Source organism: Microtus oregoni, unplaced genomic scaffold (assembly GCF_018167655.1).
Source record: "Microtus oregoni isolate MIOR12 unplaced genomic scaffold, Mior012 000016F_ref0000370, whole genome shotgun sequence".
Taxonomy (NCBI): Eukaryota; Metazoa; Chordata; class Mammalia; order Rodentia; family Cricetidae; genus Microtus; species Microtus oregoni.
Window position 1 is genome coordinate 17067635 of NW_024543075.1, and position 20557 is coordinate 17088191.

Consider the following 20557-nt stretch of genomic DNA (forward strand, 5'->3'; position numbering starts at 1 on the left):
GGGAGCAGGATGCGGCAGAGCTGGGGACCAGGGCTGCTTATTGTGGGAGCTGTGGTCCTGCTAGAGGGTAAGTCATTCAAGTAGACTGCAATTGCTATGTAAGGGATCCTGAGGGGCTATAGTATCCCCGTGGATGTCCTTGTCTAGGTGTGTGGAGTTGTCATGTGGAGGGAGGGATGTGGGGAGAGAAGGGAGGTAACACACAGCCTGCTGTCAAATGGATGGTTTTCCTGGGCCAAGTCTGAGCATTGTGTAAGAACCTGTGCCAATACATTAACTCCTACAGTAGTTCTGTCTTGATGAGGAGACTGAAGGGCAGAAAAGCTAAGTCAGGTGCTTGAGAGCAGTCTGCGTCTGGATTGGGCAGGGAAGGATCTGAGATCACTCTGTCTGGAAGCAGTCTCTCACCTGTGTGTGTATTTCGCCCCTTCCGATCCTCTCCTTGCAGAATGACCTCAGGCCTGCTCTGGCCCCGCTGGCTTGGAGCTGTCAGCGCTAATTCTGCTTCAGAAGTGCAGTAGGCCTCTTTGTGTGAGCCTGAGATGGGTTTCAGGCAGGGCAGGGACCCTCCGGAAAGGTCAGCCTCCTCCGGAAAGGTAGTTTGATTCATTAGCACAGGGGTGGAGTGAGTCTCACTTGGGGCCTCCCCCACTTTGGACATGACACAGGCCTCTAATCTAGCGTCTCAGGCTTCCACAGCTGAAGGGACAATTAGGCTAATGTCCTTCACATGCACTGGCCACCTCCCTGACTCAGTGGTGGGGGCAGGAGTTAGGGGTTCAGAAGCCTAGAGGGTTGGCCTGCTCCCAAGATAAATCTCAGGCCTTGCTTCTTGAGCCCAGGAGCGCTGAGCACAGCTGAGAGAGTTAATGGCTGAGTACTCTGAATGGGCTCCAATAAAAGCTGCTTTTCAGTCGCATATAAATATTTGCATTCTGGGAGGGGCTGGTGAGGTAGCCAGTCGTAGATAAGAACCCAACTCATCCCCTCCACCAGTTAAGGCACCTCCACATCTTGTGTCTTCTTCTTCCTAGGTCTTCAAGCAGCTCAGCGTGGTAAGTGGTGGGGACATGAGACCTGGGCTGTACTGGGGGACAATGGGGAAGGAGGAATGGAGTTGTGTGGTCCCGAGGTCAGGACAGTGTCTGCAGTGATCATGACTCACCCTTCTCTACAGCCTGCGGGCAGCGCGGCCCTGGCCCTCCGGAGCCCCAGGAAGGCAACACGTTACCTCATGAATGGCCCTGGCAGGCCAGCGTCAGGCGACAGGGGGTACACATCTGCAGCGGCTCACTGGTGGCCGATACCTGGGTCCTCACAGCCGCTCACTGCTTTGAAAAGTGAGTTGTGCTTTGGTTCAGTCTCTCGATTTGAGGGTGGACTCGTCCCTGTACCTTGCAAGACTCTTTTGCCTCTAGAATAACCAAGTGTCATTTATGACCAGCTCAGCCTTCGCAATCTTTCCTGCTCTACAGAGGAGGAAATGGGAACTGGAGGGACGTGGCTGAAGTCGGGTTCTGTGTCTGCTCACCTTCCCCACCTGTGCTCTTCTCCCCACTGTCATGCTCCACTGGCACTCAGCTGCCCGGGCCTTGCCCTTCTCCTTTCAGGGTGGCCACAACAGAACTGAGCTCCTGGTCCGTGGTCCTGGGTTCTCTGAAGCAGGAAGGGCTGAGCCCAGGGGCTGAAGAGGTACCAGTTGCTGCTCTGCAGTTGCCCAAGGCCTATAACCACTATAGCCAGGGATCAGACCTGGCCCTGCTCCAGCTCAGCCACCCCACAGCCCATACAACCCTCTGCTTGCCCCGGTCCACCCATCACTTCCCCTTTGGAGCTTCTTGCTGGGCCACAGGCTGGGACCAAAACACCAGCAATGGTAAGTCCTGTCTTGACGAAGACCTAGAAGGCACTCTGCCTGGGCCCCACTGCTTCCCAGAGCTAGACTCAGCTTCATCTCCTTGCCAGTTTCCAGGACCCTACGGAACCTGCGCCTTCGTCTCATCAGTCGTCCCACCTGCAACTGTCTCTATAATCGGTTACACCAGCGGCTGCTGGCCAGCCCAGCAAGACCTGGGATGCTGTGTGGGGGTGCCCAGCCTGGGGTACAGGGACCCTGCCAGGTCTGATGAGTACAGGGGGAAAGGGAAGGCCTAATCTTGGGCCAAGGGCCCACAGAAAAGGGTGACGGGGAACAGCCAGAAGGCATCTGGTTAGTAGTGAATTGGGGCTCAGGTGACTCCTTTGCCTGGCTCCAGGGAGATTCTGGGGGACCTGTGATGTGCCGTGAGCCTGATGGACACTGGGTCCAGGTTGGGATCATAAGCTTCACATCAAAATGTGCCGAAGAGGACACTCCTGTGCTGCTGACTGACATGGCCACTCACAGCTCGTGGCTGCAGGCCCGCGTTCACGGGGCAGCTTTCCTGGTACAGGACCCAGGAACTGTGGAGACCAGCGATGAGAATAGCTGTGTAGGTAGGTAGGTCTGCGCATGGTATTAAAAGTGGAGTGTACAGGGACACTCAGGCCATATGAAGGCTTCCTGGCCAATGGGTAGAAGCCACGAGGAAACAAACTTAGGCTCAGACACTGAGTCTAGATCTAGACACTGCCAACAGAGAACTAGGTTTGTAAGGCTCTTTTAGTTCCTGGGATACAAACAGCCCCACTGGGGCCAGGAAGTTTTACAGGTGGGTGTCTCTGAAATCTCTGGCTGGTTTCAGGGGGAAAGTTGCAAGTTTCCAGGCAGAAATCCAGGAGAGACAGAGCAGTGACTGCAATGCAAATTGCATGCAAAGTCATTTCAGGGAAGGAAGCTAGGTTCCGATGTTCAGAATAGCAAGCTAGGGATTTTAGGGCTGGTCCAGGCTTGGGGAAATGTAGGTGGGTGGGGGAGTGGGGCAGAGACCTTCCAGGTTAAGGTTGGCACTGATTACTGTCAGACATCAGGATTAAAGGCATTAAAGGCATGCACGTTGGCTCTGAATCCCAAGTGGGCTACCTGGTTTTGGTTACAGAGCTAGGTTAATCTGTATAGTTTACCTTTGGTAATGAAGCTGAGAGTCAACTGGGAAGATCTGCTGACATACAGAAGCACTCAGCACAGGTCCTAGCGTTAAGTGACCACTTAACTGGGTGACGTAATTCACCTATTTCAGCGTGTGGCTCCTTGAGGAGTGAAGGCCCTCAGGCAGGAGCACTCTCTCAGTGGCCCTGGGATGCCAGACTGAAGCACCATGGGAAGCTGGCTTGTGGTGGAGCCCTGGTATCGGAGGTGGTGGTGCTGACTGCTGCTCACTGCTTTATTGGGTGAGCCTTATGTCACTCTCCTCTGTGCCCCTTGCCCCAGCTGTGTCTCTCGGTGCTGAGAACTCTGCCTCTCAACAGGCGCCAAACCCTAGAGGAATGGAGTGTAGGACTGGGGGCTGGACCAGAGGAATGGAGCCTGAAACAACTCATTCTGCATGGGGCCTACACCCACCCAGAGGGCGGCTATGATGTGGCCCTCCTGCTGCTGGCTCAGCCTGTGACATTAGGCCCTGGCCTGAGGCCCCTTTGCTTGCCCTATGCTGACCACCACCTGCCTGACGGTGCACATGGTTGGGTTCTGGGGCTGACTCCAGGAGCAGGTACATAGTAACGGGGATGCTGGCAGTGGTCCACTGGACTTGCAGGCAACTGAGGCATCTGCTCTCGTCCTTTGTTTTCTTAGCCAACAGCCACCCACAGACAGTGCCTGTGAGAGTCCTGGGGAGAATGGCCTGTAGCCAACACTACGCAGCCCCTGGGAGCACGGGCACTCCCATCCTGCCAGGGATGGTCTGCACCACTGTCGTGGGTGAGCTGCCTCAGTGTGAGGTGAGTTCCAGTTCCCAGCCCTTACCCAGCAGACCCCTGGCATTTTCTCACCTTTCTACCATGCTTGGTTACTAGCCCTGCTTCTCACCTGAAACTAAGTCCTCCTGCCAGCTGGCCCCCAAACAGCCCAGGCTACAGCTCCAAGCCCCTCCCACCCGCTACAGAAAGTCACCAAGTGTAACCTGCTCCCTAACAGGGCCTATCTGGGGCACCACTCGTCCACGAGGTCAGGGGCACGTGGTTCCTGGCTGGACTGCACAGCTTTGGAGACACCTGCCAAGGCCCTGCAAGGCCTGCGGTCTTTGCGGCACTCTCTGTCTATGAGGACTGGGTCAGCAGTCTAGACTGGCAGGTCTACTTCGCTGAGGAGCCAGAGCCCGAGGCTGAGCCTGGAAGCTGCCTGGTCAACTCAAGTACGTGTCCCTCTTCGTTCTTCCTCCTTAGCCTGGGCTCCCCTCTAAGGAGGACACTCAGGCTCTAGCTGCCTGGGGTGTGGAGTAAGCAACAGACAGATCCACGTGGATGTAGGCAGTAGGGGTCTCAGCTTCTTGGTCTTCAGGTCTCCCATACGCCACAGGGGCCAAGATGGATCCTGCTTCTTCAACACAAGTTAATAAAGCTCTAGGGATGGGGCCAAGTTAATTTCCTTCCTCTTCTCGACAGGCCGACCCGCCGGTTGTTGATGGTGACTCTCTAGTTCACTCACAAGACGCCAGAAAAGCCAGGCAACTCCCACCAACACCCAGTTCTCCACTCCAGCCCATCCCCTCCCTATTGGTGGTTCCCTGACCTGAGGCAAGCCAACAACTGTCTGACTGGGAATGAGCCAGCCCAGGGATGCTGTGTGTGACCATGACCCACCCCCAAGCTCTGCAATCCAACAGGGGTGTCTCCAGGACTCCTTAAATAACCCGTCATACACAACCACACAACCACACCAGCAACTGTTGTGGAAAAAAAAAAGTTTTTTTTGGGGGGGTGGGGAGCAATTTTCCTTTTTTAAAACTTAAATAAATTGTTACAAAATAGATTTTAGAAAATAAGTTACAAACTATAGTAAAAGGCTCCCCTTCCACAGGCAACTTTCCCACCTGTGCACGCTCTGAATATGCCTCTCCTGGGTTAGAATCTGGCTAGCACAGCATTCTGGCAGAGCCTGGCCGTGGAAGAACATGGTGACAAAGGCTTGGGAAGGAGGTCCTTCATGGACACAGACATGAAGACTACCTTATCCCCTTCTTGAGAGAGAAACCAGATCAGGCTCCTCTTCAGGGAAGAGGAGATAGGGAGACCCAAGCAATCCTGAGCGAATGTGGAGATGAAGCCTCTCTGTGCCTGCATCCCCAGCTTCAGTGAACTCTTCTTTGGAGACTTGAAGTTCAGAGAGAGAAGTTGAGGTCTGCAGGCCACGGGGGTGAGGGGTTCAGGAGTGAGGCTGTAGATGAGTCCCCATCCCCTCTGCTTGATGCTGGTACCATGGAAGCTCCTAGGAAGAGAAGAAGAGGTCACTGAGGGAGGCCTAAGCCACCTCTCAGACCTACGGGTCAATTCCTGACATGGCCCTGAGAGACAGACAAGTGCAAGAGGCCAGGATAAATAGCTCAGGGTCAAAGAGTTCGCCTATTGTGTATAAGGCTTTTTAGGTACCATGCCTAGCATCTCCCCCTCAACCAGGAACTTATAACTTATAAAAATAATTGTAATTATTTTTACAGCCTTGGTTACTAGGCTCCTCGCTCATTTGAGAAGGCTTTGGTCCTGAGAGCCATTTCTTCAGTTCTCAGGACCCATCACTATTTTGTCCTTCTCAGCCAAGATCTGGTCAAGGGCATACATTTCAGGGACACCTACCCTTGGCGGCTATAGATGGAATGGATTTTCCTCTGCTGAGGGGAATATGAGCATAAGGCTTGCTGAGTACACAGACTGCCCCGGCCTCCACAGCTTTGCCCTTCAGTGGGCTGGGTGGAGGCCAGTCCCGTCCCCCCCCCCCCCCGAGAGATTCACTGTGATAGAGGGAAGAGCTAGACTAATGACTGCCACTGCTCAGATGGGCCTGTCTTCAAAGAAACAATTATCCATGAGTCAGCCCTTAGTTAAAGGGCTGTGTTGGGGAAGGTGCCGGTGGAGAGGGCGGTCTGGTTGGTTCTTACAAGATCTGTATCAGAAGGAGAGGGAAAAGTTAACTAAAAGGAAGATCAAAAGGGCTCAGTACACCACTCACAGAGGCCTCAATTCCAAGGGAGCTGGAAGGCAGAGACAAGCCATAGGGAAAGAGGGACAGAGAGTGAGTAGTGACCAGTAAGCCAGCAAACTGGCCCAGTCAGCAGAAAAGCAGCCAGTTAGGGTTACCAACTGAACAGGCAGACCCACCTTGGCTTTAATCCTGCAGGCTATTCCTATCTACCTGCAAGACAACCCAGGAATCAGCAACCCACCCCCACCCCCCTTTTTCATTCTCTGGCTTCTTGCCCATTCTTGGAAAGATCAGAACCTAAACACAACCCATTTCACCCTTCCCTCTGGGAATCATTGCTGGCTAAATCAGGGTTCCCAGATGTGGCAGTTCCCAGACACCCTGGCCTACTGAAAGAAAACAGTCACTCTTTGGCTATACAACACTCCACGCTCCTGCCCCACCCCACCTACCCCGGTGTCCATCTTTCTGACCCACGATTCCTACTTCAGTTTGTCAGTCCATGTCCAGGCTTCCGCTGCTTCTCACAATCCATTCGATTCTGTCCTTACTTCCCTTACCTACTCAGGACCATGGCTTCTCTCCACCGTGTGCCCACCTTCTTCTGGGTCCCCTCAACCCTCTATCCAACCCATTCACCCCACACACCTGAGCTAGACATTGTCCACTCCTCCTGGTGCTGCTGCTGGTGCTGCAGGAAGCTATTTCGGTGGCGAAAATGGCGGGGACAGTGAGAACAGGTGAATGGTCCCTCCTGAGGGGCATGGACCCGCCCATGGCCCCGCAGCCGGGCGGCTGTTCGAAAAGCCTTGCCACAGATGTTGCAGCTGTAGCGCTTGGGGTCTGTGTGGGTCCTGCTGTGGTTCTTGAGAGACAGCAGGTTGGGCAGGAGTTTGGGACACAGGGAGCAGGGGTAGAGTCCAGTGGTATGGGCCTTCTGGTGATTCAGCAGGCTACCAGCATGGCGGTAGGAGCGCCCACACTGGGCACAGCAAAAGGGACGCTCCTTGTCTTCAGCTGCTGTGAGGTTTGTTCCTTGTCCTCCATTAGCTGGCTCCCCATTCTCTTCTGGGTCTCTGCGAAGTTCGGATGGGGCCTCCTGAGCGTTCCCTGGACCAGGGGGATCCACCGCTGCCATCCAAGCTTGTGGCTCTCTGGTCTCCTCTGTCTGACCTGGTACCTGGCTACCGTCAACAGCATGAGTCTGCATGTGTGTGGCCAGCTCACTGTGGGACGCAAACACTTTGCTGCAGTTACGACAAGCAAAGGTCTGGGCGGCAATGTGGTTGTGGATCTTAGTGGTCACAGGACTCAGTATCTCTGGGGAACAGAGCAAACAACTGTGACAGACTTTCTTGTCAATGCTGGGGTTCAAGAGGCCATCAGGTGGATAGGTCTTTCCACACTGGCTGCAAGAGGGGTGGCTCTCTGACTGGAGCCGAGAGCTGCTATCTCCACCGTCCTGGCTATCCATATAACTTACGGTAGAATCACTGGACTGGCTCTCAGAGAGGTGACAAGAATTCTTGGAGCCAGTATCTTCCAACTTGCCTTCTGGGTTGGCTAACTGATCCTGAGGAACCCAGGCACCATTGTGAGTCATTTGTCCCCTTTCTCCTCGATACCCATCTACCTTCCCCACTTCCCAAGATAAAGATTCTGTGACTTCTGACTGTGCTGGCCTGCTGGGACTCTGACTATGCTCCCCAGGCCTCTTGGTTCCAAGCTCCAGCTGTGGTACTGACTGAGTACCTTCTGGTCTGCCCTTTACTCCCCAGTCATCAGCAAGGTTCTCCTTACTGCCTTCAGCATCATGTGGGTCTCCCTGGCCACTGGTCAGCTCTAGTTTGGTCTCCTCGTGCTCCTGCAGATGCCGCTCCAGAGATCGCTGGCCAGGAAAGCCACAGCCACAAAGGGTACAATGTACAGTTGCTCCCCTCCGGGGTGTCCGCCGCCTCCGGCTATCAGAATGCAGCCTCTGATGGTCTTTCAGGGCTGTGCGGTTGGAATAGGTCTTAAAGCAGAAGGAGCAGCTGTACTGGCCTGTCTCCTGGGTGCACTGATGGTTCAGGAGGCTGCCAGCATGGCGGTAGTTCCGGCCACACTGCCCACACCTGAAAGACCGATCCTCACGAGTCAGCTTCTGGGTGCCCCTTCCCCTCCGTCGCTCAGTATGAACCCGCTGGTGGTTGGCCAGCTGCTTCCGCAGGCGAAAGGCTTTCCCGCAGTCACTGCAGCGGAAACGCCGAGGGTCTGCATGGATGCGCCGGTGGTTCTTAAGGGACATGAGGTTTGAAAAGCCCTTGGAGCAGGCCTGACAGCCAAAGTGGCCAGTCTGATGGCTCTGCCGGTGATTGATGAGGCTGCCAGCATGTTTGTAGGTTCGGCCACACACTTCACAGCTAAAGGGCCGCTCAGAGCTAACTTCAGTTTGACAGCCTTTCTCTGCCGTCTCCAGCCTCTGCTCTAGCTCCTCCTCCTTTACCGTGGTCTCTTCCCACACTTCTTCTTTCACTCCCGCCAGCTCCTCCAAGGGCTCCACTTTAAGTTCTTCCTGGAGGTGCCCTACGACTGCCTGTTCCTGCCCTGCCTCTGCCACATTCTGGGGTTCGTTGCTGCCCCCTGCCTCTGCGATAGGCCCCACTTGGGGCTCTGAACCTTTGCAGCGAGGGTGGTTGCGCAGATGATTCCGGTAGGCAGCCAGGTTGGGGTAGCAGCGGGAACAGACAGGGCAGATGAAGTTGCCTGTCTGGTGGATCTTACGGTGGTTCACCAGGCTGCCTCCATGGCGATAGGTCTTGCCACACTGGTTACATTGGAAAGGGCGAGGATGGGACTTGGGGAAGCTTTCACCAGCCTGCATGCAAAGGCTGTCTGCAACTGTGCCTCCTGCTCCCTCCTCAGACTGTGTGTCCCCACCCTCTTCTGAAACAGAGGTCACTGTGCCCTCAAAGACATCATCTGTAGCCATTTCTACCGCATCACCCGATCCTTCCAAGTGGCTAGGAATGTTCTCGGTCATATTGCTGGAACTCTGACTTTGATGGTGACGCTCCAGGCTCCCCAGGTCATCATAGGTCTGACCACAGCAGCCACAAATGTGCCCATAACCTGCTCCATCTAGAGCCTCCACTTCCCGCTGAAGCTGATTCAGCAGCTCTGCTTCTGAGAGCTGCAGAGGACTGTCGTTAGAGGCTGCTTCCGCTGTGCCTTCCTCATCCTCTTCTGAGCCCTCAGGTATGCCAGAAGCACCATGAACCTGGCGCAGGTGGCGCCTGTAGTCAGTTCTCCCAGGAAAGATCATTCCGCACAGACAGCAGAGGAAGGGCTGTGCTGAGGCGACCTCCCCTGGCCTGTGGTTCTGGAAGTGACTACGCAGGGCAGGCAGAGAATCAAACTCCTTTGGACAGAGAGAGCATTGGTAGATGCCCGGAGGGTGGCAGGACTTATGGCTCAGCAGGTCGTCAGCTTGGGGGAAAGAATCCCCACAATCAGAACACGTGTGAGTGACTTCTGCCTTCCAGACAGTGTCGCTGTCAGCAGGGGGAGAGGAGTCGGACTGGCAAATGCCTGGTTTCTGGTCACTATCCACCCCAGGGAGGCTGTCACAAAAGCCAACTTCACTGCTTTCCTCATCACCTGGGATGTTCATGTGGCCAAGGAAACAGGCTTCTTTCTTTTCTAGTCCTTCCTCGGTGCCAGTGTCCTCTTTACCACCCGGGAAAAGGGATTCATCCCTTCCAAGCCCATATTCGCTGTCTTGGGATCCTGCCTGCAAGCAGTCCCCACCCCTCTTCAGGTGGCCCTCAGTCCCACAAGGACTTTCTCCCAAAGGGTCTTGGGAAGATTCCAGGCCCTCATCATTTTCCAACTTCTGGGTCCAGGTGCCCGCAGGTGGGCGTTTGGACTCCTCACCAGTACTATCCTGTTTCTGACGCCTCCTATTCCACTGCCGACTATGACGTCGTAAATGGCTCTTCATGGCAGCCATAGTATGGAAATGCTTGGCACAGGTCCCACAGCTGAAGTCTCCTGTCTGATGGGTCTGCCTGTGGTTGATAAGGCTCCCCGAGTGGCGATAGCTCTTTCCACAGTCTCGACAAGCAAATGTTCTAGGTGGTGACCTGGTGTTGTCTGTCCTGCTCTTTTCTCCTTCCCCTGCCCTGTGTGTCCTTCCATGATGCTCCAGACTCTTGAGATCTTCAAAGAACATCCCACAAATGTTACATATCTGTGGCATTGTCTTATCTGCCGTTGGGGGAATACTGGTGGCTTCTTCTTGTCTGTATACCCGCCCCTGATCTGTGGGGAATGCTGCTTCTGTTCCCACTGGGTCAGGTTGTTCCCTCTTGACAGGGCTAGGGGAACCCTCAGTCCCTGGGTCTGTACTTCGGCGCGTGGCCTTGCAATGGACGCGCACGTGGTTGCGCAGAGCCATAAGGTTGGGATATTTCCGAGGACAGAGTGAGCACTGGTACTCTCCTGTCCGATGGCTGTGGCGGTGGTTCACCAGGCTCCCCCTGTGGCGATAAGCCCGACCACACTCATTGCACTTATAGGGACGATGGTCCAGGTTGGTTGTGAGGACCTCTTCCTCTTTTTGGGTAGTCTCAGCTGACATAAGGGCAGTTGAGGACACTGATGACTGGCCATCATCTCCAGCTCCTTGCCGGGGTCTATGATGAGCACGAACATGGTTTTTCAGAGCAGCTGCATTGAATAGCTGCTTGGAACAAACTGAACAGGGGTAAATACCTGTTTGGTGACTCTTTCGATGGTTGATGAGACTACCCGCATGGCGGTAAGTCCGGCCACAGTCCCTACAACAGAAAGGTCGATACTCCTCTTGGCTACCATCCTCTAGCTCCCCAGAGCCGTTCAGCATCTGTGTTTTAGGTAGCTGATTCCAGCTCCTCTCATCTGCGTGTCCATTCGTAGTAGGCATCTCTCTCTCTTCCCACGGCTGATCCAGCTTCTCCCCGTCGTGGGACTGCTGATGTTCCAGCAGGTCCCGAGGGAGCCGGAAGGCACGGGGGCAGTGGGGACAGTGGTACGGCCGATACTGAGCGTGGAGTCGTGAGTGGTTCTTCAGAGCCATAAGGTTAGAAAACTCCTTAAAACAGATGGCACAAGGGTAGACGCCCAGAGTGTGGCTCTGGCGGTGATTGGTGAGGCTCCCAGCATGCTTGTAGGTCTTTCCACACTGATTGCACTTGTATCTTCGCTCCTCCTCAGCAGGAAGGGGCTCAGTGGACTCCTGGCTCCCTGTGAAGTTCACTACCGATTCAGCCAAATATTGTTCCAGATTGCTGAGGAGGCTGCTGGCTGGAGTGGGGAGCGGTGGCGCTCCGTCAGAAGTGGTGGTGGGTACCCAGTCCTCTGCACTTCCTCGAGGATCTGGTTGCATCTCTAAGCCTTCTCTTTGTTTGGTGGGTGGATCTTCCCAGGTCCCCGGAGCTGTCCTGGGATCCACTCCAGCGTCACATTCATGTGCCTCTCTTACATGCTTCGTCTGATTTCCCCAGGCTTCCCTAGAACCCAGCCTCTGACCCCAGGCTTCAGCAGCCATTGTCTCACTCTGACGGTGTGAAGTCGTTTCCTTGGCATGTAGGGGCCTGTGCCTTTGGAGGCCCTCGGGAGCATGAGTCCTCATGTGGCTCTGGAGGCTCAAGGGGTTAGTAAAGTCCTTGCCACAGGTGGTACAGGGGAAAAGCCCAGACTCGTGGTTCCGCTGGGAGAGGACACTGTCAGCTTCCTCACTGTGCTGGTTGGTGGATGGATGGAGCAGTTCTCGATGCCGTGATAGTTCCGGGAGGCTGGGAAAGTGGCGCTGACAGTCAGAGCAACTGATTGAGAGGGGCATGTCCTCCATGGGGCAACGTGGTAGAAAACCTGGAGGCTCAGGAGGAACAGACAGGTGGCAGCCACATCTTTCCCTACAGAAGAGGTCAAGGCCTAGAAAGGGGGGGCAGGCAGAATGAAGGATTGAGTCAGTATTGCTTCTTGGCTATATGAGCACCACATTCACTAGAAGTCACAGAGAGGCTTCCCAACCAACCATGCCATGGCCCTGCTTTCTATGGGTGTAGAGGGACCGCCGTTTACAGCTTTACTATGTACAAATGTCTAGGAAAGTTCCCCGAGGCTTAAGGCATCTCCTTATCCCAGAGATAAGGAAATGAGTCTCGAGACCTAACTGATTTTGTATTTTAGACAGTATATAATATACATATGTATTTCTTCCTACTCCTAAGGCTCTGCTCTCTATAATTCTGGAAAAACTAATAACTATCTATGAATTTTAACAGCAAACCAGAACTGTTTCTGGCTTTGATGCTGGTTTGTTTTGAGATAAGGTCCTAGCTCATTCTGGAGCTTAAGTTCCTTGGGAGCTCCCTATGCAGCCCAAGATAGCTTCACACTCATGGATTTTCCTATGAGCCCCCTGAGAGCTCAAGTATAGGTGAGAAGCACAGCTGGCCAGTCCTTGGAACAAGACGAGCACAACCCTTTCTTCACCCTCAGCAAACTGAATGGTCTCAAGTATAGGTGAGAAGCACAGCTGGCCAGACCTTGGAACAAGACGAGCACAACCCTTTCTTCACCCTCAGCAAACTGAATGGTCTCAAGTATAGGTGAGAAGCACAGCTGGCCAGACCTTGCAATAAGACGAGTGCAACCCTTTCTTCACCCTTCAGCAAACTGAATGGTCTCAAAGCACCGAGGAAGCAGCTGCTTTCTTCAGCGGCCACCTAGGGCTTCACACAAGTTAGAGGTCCTGCCTGTTTCTTCAACATCACACTGTTAGGCGTTTGTTTTACCTGCTTCCTTTAAACATATGTAATCCCGTCCTGTCTCAGGTTGGAATTGCATTTTATCCTCTGCTTTTTTTGCTATCCTCTGCCTGCCTTACCTTGCTGGCATCATCATTTTTCATTTTCTCTTCTACTTCCTTTCTACATTCTTAAGATGACAGCAACTCAGGCTGCGCGGTACCATGTGCCAGGCATTGCTGTTAAGTGTACTTTTTTTTTTCTTGTTTTGGTTTTTCAACACAGTTTCTCTGTAGCTTTGGGGCCTATCCTGGAACTAGCTCTTGTAGACCAGGCTGGCCTCGAACTCACAGAGATCCCCTGCTTCTGCTTCCCGAGTGCTGGGATTAAAGGTGTGCGCCACCACCACCCGGCTTAAGTGTATTCTTATTTGGGGAGAAAGGTATCTGAGACATGGTCTCACTATAAATATTTATAGTCCTAACTTCCCTAGTACCGGGGGATTCAAGTCGTGGGCTACCACGCCCGCCTTGTAAGTGTATTTATGCCACTAAATCCAATGCCAGTTCTCACATAAACTCACTGCAAGAGGCAATCTTCATTCCAAAGCCCTCGCTTTCCCAGTAGCTGTCACTCATTTCCGCCACATCATCTTCTCTTTCTCCGAGGCGGACTCCAGTCTCCTGGGACCCTAACACAACTATTTCTAATCTCACCAGCTGAGTCTGTTCCCGGAATTCTCTTTTCTCAAAACTTCTTCATATAAGAGTCCCTTTCCCTAACCAACCACCATCACGACTCTCTAGAGTCACTGGTCTCTTCTGCCAATTTCCTCTCTAGATCCCTACCTCGCACCGGGAGTGCCTTCTGGTTCCCGCCGCCGGCGCGTCCGTTGGAGGTCGTGAACGGGAGCGCGCCTGCGCAGTGGGACCCTTACCCTAACTGCAGCCGCGAGCCCTAAGTGGTGGCTGGTGCGAGGGTTCTCGAGCTCACACACACGCACTCTCAGCCAGGGTTCCCGGGGGTGGAGGACGAGGGAAAGAAGTGGGGAAAAGAAGGAGCTAGGGGTAACAGAGCACGGCTGGTACGAGTCAAGAGTCTACCCCAGTTCCGCGGACACTTCCTATTGTTACTAGGAATCAGGAAGTGTCCCAGGTGCTAAAGCTTCCCCCTGAAACTTCCGCCTAGGAACACTTCCTGTCTCGCCTCCGAGCCGTATTCCTAAACGGACAAGCTTCCGGCGCTAGGTTCCGGGTGGGCCCAACTCTATGTTTGGTTTTTGTTCGTTTTGAGACTGGGTCTAACTATGCAGCCCAGGCTGGCGTCGAACTCGCCGCAATCCTCCTGTCTCAACTCCGGGAACGCTGGAATTACAGGCGGCGGGAGCTACCACGCTCGACTGAGGGCGCAACTCTGGCTCCGCCCACGCAGGTCAGCGCGGCGTTCTGATGGAGTTAAGCCACTCTTCCGTCCAAAGCTGCTAAAATCGTTCCAGCGCTTTCTCAGTAAGCACAGCAGTAAAAAAATATCCTGCAGCCCTGGCTACGGTACTTTGGTGACACTTTTCACGAGGTTCCATAAAAGACTCTTCCCAAGACAGGCGTGGGGGGATCCTAAGTTCACTACTCGCTGTTGGAGAAAATGTGGAATCTAAACTGACTCAGGCACTACGAAACCTCAGTGCCCGCTCTGTCTCTCCCCACCTCCTAGCTCTTGGAGACACTTCCGGCGACCTGGCTGGTGTACACCGTCAATCGGTCTGGCGTCCCATCCCCTTAGCACCCAGAGACCCTTCGCGAGATACTTCTCTGCTACTGGAGGCTCGGGGTGGCTCCCGTAAGTTTTTCCTTCCTCCTGAGCAAGGAAGGCGCCTTTCCACTTCCGCTGTCTGGCCGCCGGCCCCGCCCCCAGCCTCCCTCCCGCTGGGTCCTAGCGCCGGCCCCTCCTCGAGTGTCCCGGGCTCTGCCGGTGCTGGGCACCGCCGCCGATGCTGCGGAGCCTGTGGAAGTCGCACCAGGTAGGACGCGTCTGCGGGGAGTCGCAAGGGCCTCAGGCAGCGGCCACCAGCGCGGTTTGAGCTGCCTTCAGTCTCCCCACCGATGCCGAGCGGACAGAGTTGACCAGGCGCGAGCATCGCGGGCGGGGCGAGCGGTGAGCGGTCTCGGACGGGCTGCGGGCCCAGCAGGTCCTAGAACCCGCCCGGTGCCCGCCGGTCAGCTCTGGGGATGCCTAGGCTCGGCGGACGCGACTGCCGGGCTTGCACCGCGCGGGCCCGGGGGTCCTAGAGTCCGCCATGTTACGGGCTTTTGTCTCTGTGGCGAGGGCCTCCTAGCCAAGTCCTCCGCGTCTGCGCGCCCCCCTCCCCGTCCGAGGTCTCGTCCGCCCCTCCCGCGGTCCTAAAGAACGCCATTTTGCAGGCCTTTGTCCTGCTCTCGCTCCTCTGTCCATTCATTTGTTCATTCCTTCCTTCTTCATTCATTCTGTCTTGCTACGCTCGCCGAGGCCACGTTATCCTAGGGTTTAGTCCCAAATGAGTCAGCATCCAGCCCCGCTCCGCGGGGACTGCCTGTCTGGCGTGGACACCCGCACAAACACGGTTGCAGAGAGCGAGGAGCGCTGGGTTTCTGCAGCTCTTGTCCCTCCTCTGAGAGTCTGGTAGGCCCTACCTCCCTGCAAACTCCCGTTTGCTTCAGGGGCCCCATTCGATTGAAAAAATTGAGGTCCAGAAAGCTACGCATCCCTCATCTTTACTTACTGCTCGTTAAATGTTCTCGAGGGCACGTAGTACTGGGGAATGGAGCATTGGAAGCATGCAAGAATCTTCCCTTGGGAAAAAAGAAAGAGGGCTCCAGGGCAAAGGGAATTGCTTATGGAGGTGGTAAAGTTTGTCAATTGTGGATGGAACGTAGGTTGCTGACCAGAGGGAACACTGCCCCCAGAAACTGGCTGGGAAAATGGGATCATTTTTGAGCTAACTCAAAAGGCCTAGGATACAATTAAACATTCAATTCACCCCAGCACAGTTCCTTCAACTCATCAAAAGGCCTAAGGTCTGGTAGCCTGTTTGCTGTCTTGGAGAGATGGGGGAATGGGCTGCACTCGCATTGGGGAAACTGAGTCTTCATTAGCTTGAGAGACAGCAAAATGTCATTCCCCTCACAGGCGATTAGTGACACTGTGTTCCATCACAACAGGAAACAAATTGGGGTACTGGGGTGATCCTGGGGCTGGATGACCTTGTAAAGATGGGGAATTTCGGTTAATGAAGAGTTGGTGGCTGAATCTCACAAACTCCTACGATGGAAGAGACGGAGGCTGTAGACCTGGCTTTGAATTCCTCCTGCAGTTTGCTCTCAGTCACCAAACAGCTTTGGACATAGAACAACGTTCCCTGGACCCTAGTGCACAACCGGATAATAAAATGTGTTAGTGCTAATAAAGCAATAGCTAAGGGAACAGATGGCAGAAATTTGGGTATATGATTGCCTGGTTTCCAGTACTAGCTCAATCTATGACCAGTTACTGGCATTTCTGTGTTGTCTCTTAAGAACTTGTTTAATTAAATCTTTATCTTGTGTGTGCTTATGTGTGCTGGCAGCACATATGTGGAGGTCAGAGGACAACTTACTGGAGTCTGTTCTCTCTTCCCATCTTGTGGGTCCTGAGGATCCAACTCAGGGTGCCAGGCTTGGTGAAAACGCCTTTTTACCTACTGGGCCATCTTGCTAGCTCTGCCCTTATGACCTTATTTAACTTTAATGACTTCTGAAAAGAACTTGTTTCCAAACACAGAATTTAAGAACACAAATGTTCAGCCCATAACAGACTTGTAGGAATTATGAGAAGAGCTTGAGTAGTTGGATCGGTGTGTATAAAATGCTGATGACACCAGTCCACAGCAGTAAGCCTGCGAGAGGTAGTTGATCCAGATGGCATCACAGAGAAAATTGTCCTTTGAAAGGAGAAGTTAAATGATAATGATAGCCAGGATAAAGATATCGTTTTGAAAAAGAGTCTATAAGGTGTGGTGGCACACACCTTTAAATCCCAGCACTCGGGAGACAGGCAGGCATATCTCTGTGAGTTCCAGGCCAGCCAAGGCTATGTCATGAAACCTTGTCTCAGTGGCGCAGTGGAAGAGCGCTTGCTATCAGGCATGAATGCCACCCTAAATTCAATTCCAAGCACTGCCAAAAACAAAGGAAGGTAGGTGATCAAAGTACATGATCCACGCCTGTAATCCCAACCCTGAGGAACAATCAGGGCCAGCCTGGGCTACATAGTAAGAGACTGAAACACACATGTACACAAAGGTAGTCAAGAAAACCTTTATTTTTTATGTATATGAGTGTTAGCTTACATGTACGTGTGTGCACCAAGTATATGCCTGGTGCCTATAACTGGAGTTATAGGTGATTGTGAGCTACCACGTGGGTGATGGGAATCAAACCTGGGTCCTCTGGAAGAAGAGTAATTCCTCATAACGCTGTGCCTTTTCTCCAGTGTCCAGGAAAGCCTTCTTGGGGGGGGGGGGCGGAGGATGGCCGAGCTTGAGACCCGAGTTCAGCCTCCTAGACCCATATCGTAAAAGGAGAGGCTTGACTCCTGCAAGATGTCTGTCCTCTGACCACTACACATACACCCTTGAGTGTACATACATAGAGTAAAAAAAGAAGAAAGAAAGCCTTAATAAAGGAAGAGTTTGGAAGACACGCAGGAGACGATGAGAAATCATGGCTCTGACCAGGAGAACTGCTCGTGTAAGCAGCCTGGGGTGGGAAGAAATTGAAGCTGAAAATGAAGCAGGAGGTGTGGATGACGCCTGGCAAGGGAAGCAGGGAACTGAACAGAGGCAAGCAGGAGTGAGGTGGATTGGGATTTGCTGATCATAGAAAGATACTGGTCTTTGTCCTGGGAAGCGTCAGGATTTTGTTAAAGGATTGCAGGTGAATAGAGTGATCGCAAGAGGCTAGCGCTTGAGGGCAGGGAGGGTTCAGCTTTGACTCTGGACATCTTAGCACTGTGCACTTTTTGCGTTGTGAGGATTTAAAACAGTTGTAGTAAAAATGTTTCCCTCCTGGAAGTACTTGGAGACCTAGGAGTGTGTGTGTGTGTGTGTGTGTCTGTCTGTCTGTCTGCCTGTCTATTTTTCTTTATCTTTTTTTTTTTCAATACTGAGGATAGAACCCAGTGCCTCGGGTGTGTCAGGCAAGTATCCTGGCTCACATGTCTGGTTCTTAATGGTCCACAGAGTTGGATTAAAGTACAGATTGCAGGGCTCCAGAGATGGTTTGGTGGGTTATTAAAACTCTAGCCATACAGCCTGACAGTCTGAGTTCAAGCCCCCCCAAACCCATGCAAAAAGCTGGACTTGGTGGCACGGCTGTGGGGAGATGGAATGTGGACAGAATGGTCAGGAGGCTGGCCAGCTGTCTGGTCTGGAGGACAGTGGAGCAACAGAAACAGTACACAGGACCACAGTCAACAAAGGGAAAGACGGCAACGGACTCCCAGCTGTCCTCTGCACACACACACACAGCTGAGTGTGGTGGTGCACACCTTTACTCCCAGCACTCAGGAGGCTAGGGCAGGTGGATCTCTGAGTTCAAGGACAGCCAGGACTATAAAGAAACCCTGTCTTGAAGAATTAAAAAAAAAAAAAGACTCTAAATCTGTGTGTATTTGTATGTACAGACAGAGGACAGGAAAATATCAGGCCCACTGGAGCTGCCTAACATTGGTGTTGGGAACCGAATTCATAGCCTCTATAGCAGTGACTCTCAGCCTTCCTAATGCTGTGACCCTTTAGTACAATTCCTCATGCTGTGGTGAGCCCGGCCATAAAATTAATTTCATTGCTACCTCATAACTATAATTGTTATGAATTGTAATGTGAATATCTGTGTTTTCCAGTGGTCTTAGGCGACCCCTATAAAAGGGTTGTTCTGCCCCTAAAGAGGCGAGACCCATGAGTTGAGAACCACTGCTCTAGAAGACCAGGGAGTGTCCTTAACCATTTAGCAATCTCTCCTGCCTGTGATTTTTTTTTTTAATTTCAGAGAATAAAAATACAGATTATAGGGGCTAGAGAGATGGCTCAGAGATTAAGAGCACAGGGTGTTCTTCCAGAGGTCCTAAATTCAATTCCCAGCAACCACATGGTGGCTCTCAACCATCTGTATCAAGATCTGGTGCCCCCTTCTGTCCTGCAGGCAGAAGACTATACATAATAAACAAACAACTGAAAATACAGATTGCAGCACTCTACATCACCTTTCTTAGTTGATGGTTCTTTTCGTTTACAGTTTTTGAGATAGGGTATCTCTGTAGCTCTGGCTGCCCTAGAACTCACTAGACTAGATTCTCAAACTCAGATGTACCTGCCTTTTTCAACTGAGTGCTGGGATTAAAGGCATGCACCACCACCACCTGGCTTTTGTTTGATAATTTTAAAAGGATTTTGTGTGTGTGCGTGCCCATGCACATACCTATGTGTGCCTTTGGACATGGCTGCAGGTACCCAAGGAGGCCAAAAGAGAGTATCAGATTCCTTGGAGCTGGTGGTTGTGAGCCTCTCCATGCGAAACTAGGAACTGGACTCAGCAAGGTCCCGTAAGAACGGCAAGATCCCTAACAACAGAGCCATCTTTCCAGCCCCCTTTTTTTTTTTGTTATTTAAGTCCGGATCTTAGCTCAGGCTGGCCTTGAACTAACAATCTTCCTGCGTCGTCCTCACAAGTATTGGAATTGTAGGTGTGCTTCCTAGATGAGGATTTTGCTGCAGGGCTTTGTCAGACCTCACTCGGGAAAGCTACTCTTGGAAGTAGTGGGTGAGATGAGGCATGATCTGCTCTCCATTCTTCATGGAGCTAGGTGCCTGCTGGGACCCATTAAACGCTTCCTTACCATTTCTCCTAAGTGTCTTGGGACGGATCCTCCACTCCCTGTAAGTGCCTTGGGACAGATCTACCCCTCCCGCAGAAAGACTGAAGCACAGAGCTGGCAGGGCCAGGATAGGAGCTCATGAGTCTGAGTGAGACGTTGTTGGCTCCGGGCTCTAATCTCAGGGAAGTGTTAGCAAGATGGAAGGAGGGATGGGTGCCACACAGCCCAGGCTCCTGGACCCTGGGGCAGGCCCAGACTTCTGAGCTAGGGCTCAGACACTCTAATTGCCCAGAGCCAGGTCTCAGCTGCGTTAAGTTTCTAACCGTATGACTCAACTCATCCTCATCTATAAAATGGGGTCAGTGGTTCCTGTTTCAGGCAGTGTGAGAATTATGTAAGGTGCCACACCCAGCTGACTGACTCTGAGACGACCCAGACTTAGGGAAGACTGATCAGATCAGGTTCGGATCGGTCCTCACGGACCCCATGAGCTAGTCCTATTTTTACCTCCATTTTTCAGGTGAGAAAACTGAGGTTCTGAGGTCAGTTGTACAAAAGTCACATCAGCCAGGAAGTGGTGGCAGCTAGAGTTGAAGCTGGACCTTCAGAGTCTACTTAGTTCCACTGAAGCGCGGTTACTATGGACCTGCTTTCTTGTGGTGTTGATGTAACAATGAGCTGCTATATAAAAAAAGGTTAGGATGCTGTGATTTTGGCAGGTACTTAATAGATGTGAGCTGTCTTTTTTTTTTTTTTTTTTTAAGCAGTTCTTGGGATCAAGACTAGCAAAGTCTCCTGCACCCTCAGCCTGGTTCTTGTTTTGTTTTTCCCTTTAGGAGAAATT

At 52.7% G+C, this 20557-nt stretch overlaps 3 protein-coding genes across 8 annotated transcripts in view; 2 read left to right on the forward strand and 1 right to left on the reverse strand.

The window, feature by feature from the left end:
* On the forward strand, positions 1–4823 carry Prss53 (serine protease 53). Its single transcript, XM_041665980.1, has 11 exons — positions 1–67; positions 1035–1055; positions 1178–1340; positions 1611–1876; positions 1966–2120; positions 2256–2475; positions 3159–3309; positions 3388–3629; positions 3713–3858; positions 4055–4271; positions 4522–4823. Exons 1-11 carry the CDS (start codon positions 10–12, stop codon positions 4539–4541), a joined length of 1659 nt encoding a protein of 552 aa, XP_041521914.1. The 5' UTR covers positions 1–9; the 3' UTR covers positions 4542–4823.
* Positions 4815–15125, reverse strand: Znf646 (zinc finger protein 646). Of its 4 annotated transcripts, none has more exons than XM_041665976.1 (3): positions 14532–15125; positions 6704–12010; positions 4815–5344 (listed from the first exon to the last, which is right to left on the reverse strand). In XM_041665976.1, exons 2-3 carry the CDS (start codon positions 11925–11927, stop codon positions 5238–5240), a joined length of 5331 nt encoding a protein of 1776 aa, XP_041521910.1. In that variant the 5' UTR covers positions 11928–12010; positions 14532–15125; the 3' UTR covers positions 4815–5237. The 4 variants fall into 4 exon arrangements, with proteins under 4 accessions (XP_041521910.1, XP_041521909.1, XP_041521908.1 ...); XM_041665975.1 differs by having other exon boundaries at positions 13766–15125; XM_041665974.1 differs by having other exon boundaries at positions 13677–15125.
* Positions 14642–20557, forward strand: part of Znf668 (zinc finger protein 668) — a 13445-nt gene continuing 7529 nt past the window's right edge. Inside the window, exon 1 of one of the 3 annotated variants that reach the window (XM_041665979.1) lies at positions 14642–14845. Coding sequence is in view for 1 of the 3 variants with exons in the window: in XM_041665977.1 (XP_041521911.1) it covers positions 16937–17034 (98 nt within the window). In the remaining 2 variants the exon portion in view is untranslated. Of the gene's footprint in view, positions 14846–15353; positions 15484–16900; positions 17035–20557 lie in introns of those variants that run through there. The other 2 variants (XM_041665978.1, XM_041665977.1) reach the window with 2 other exon arrangements.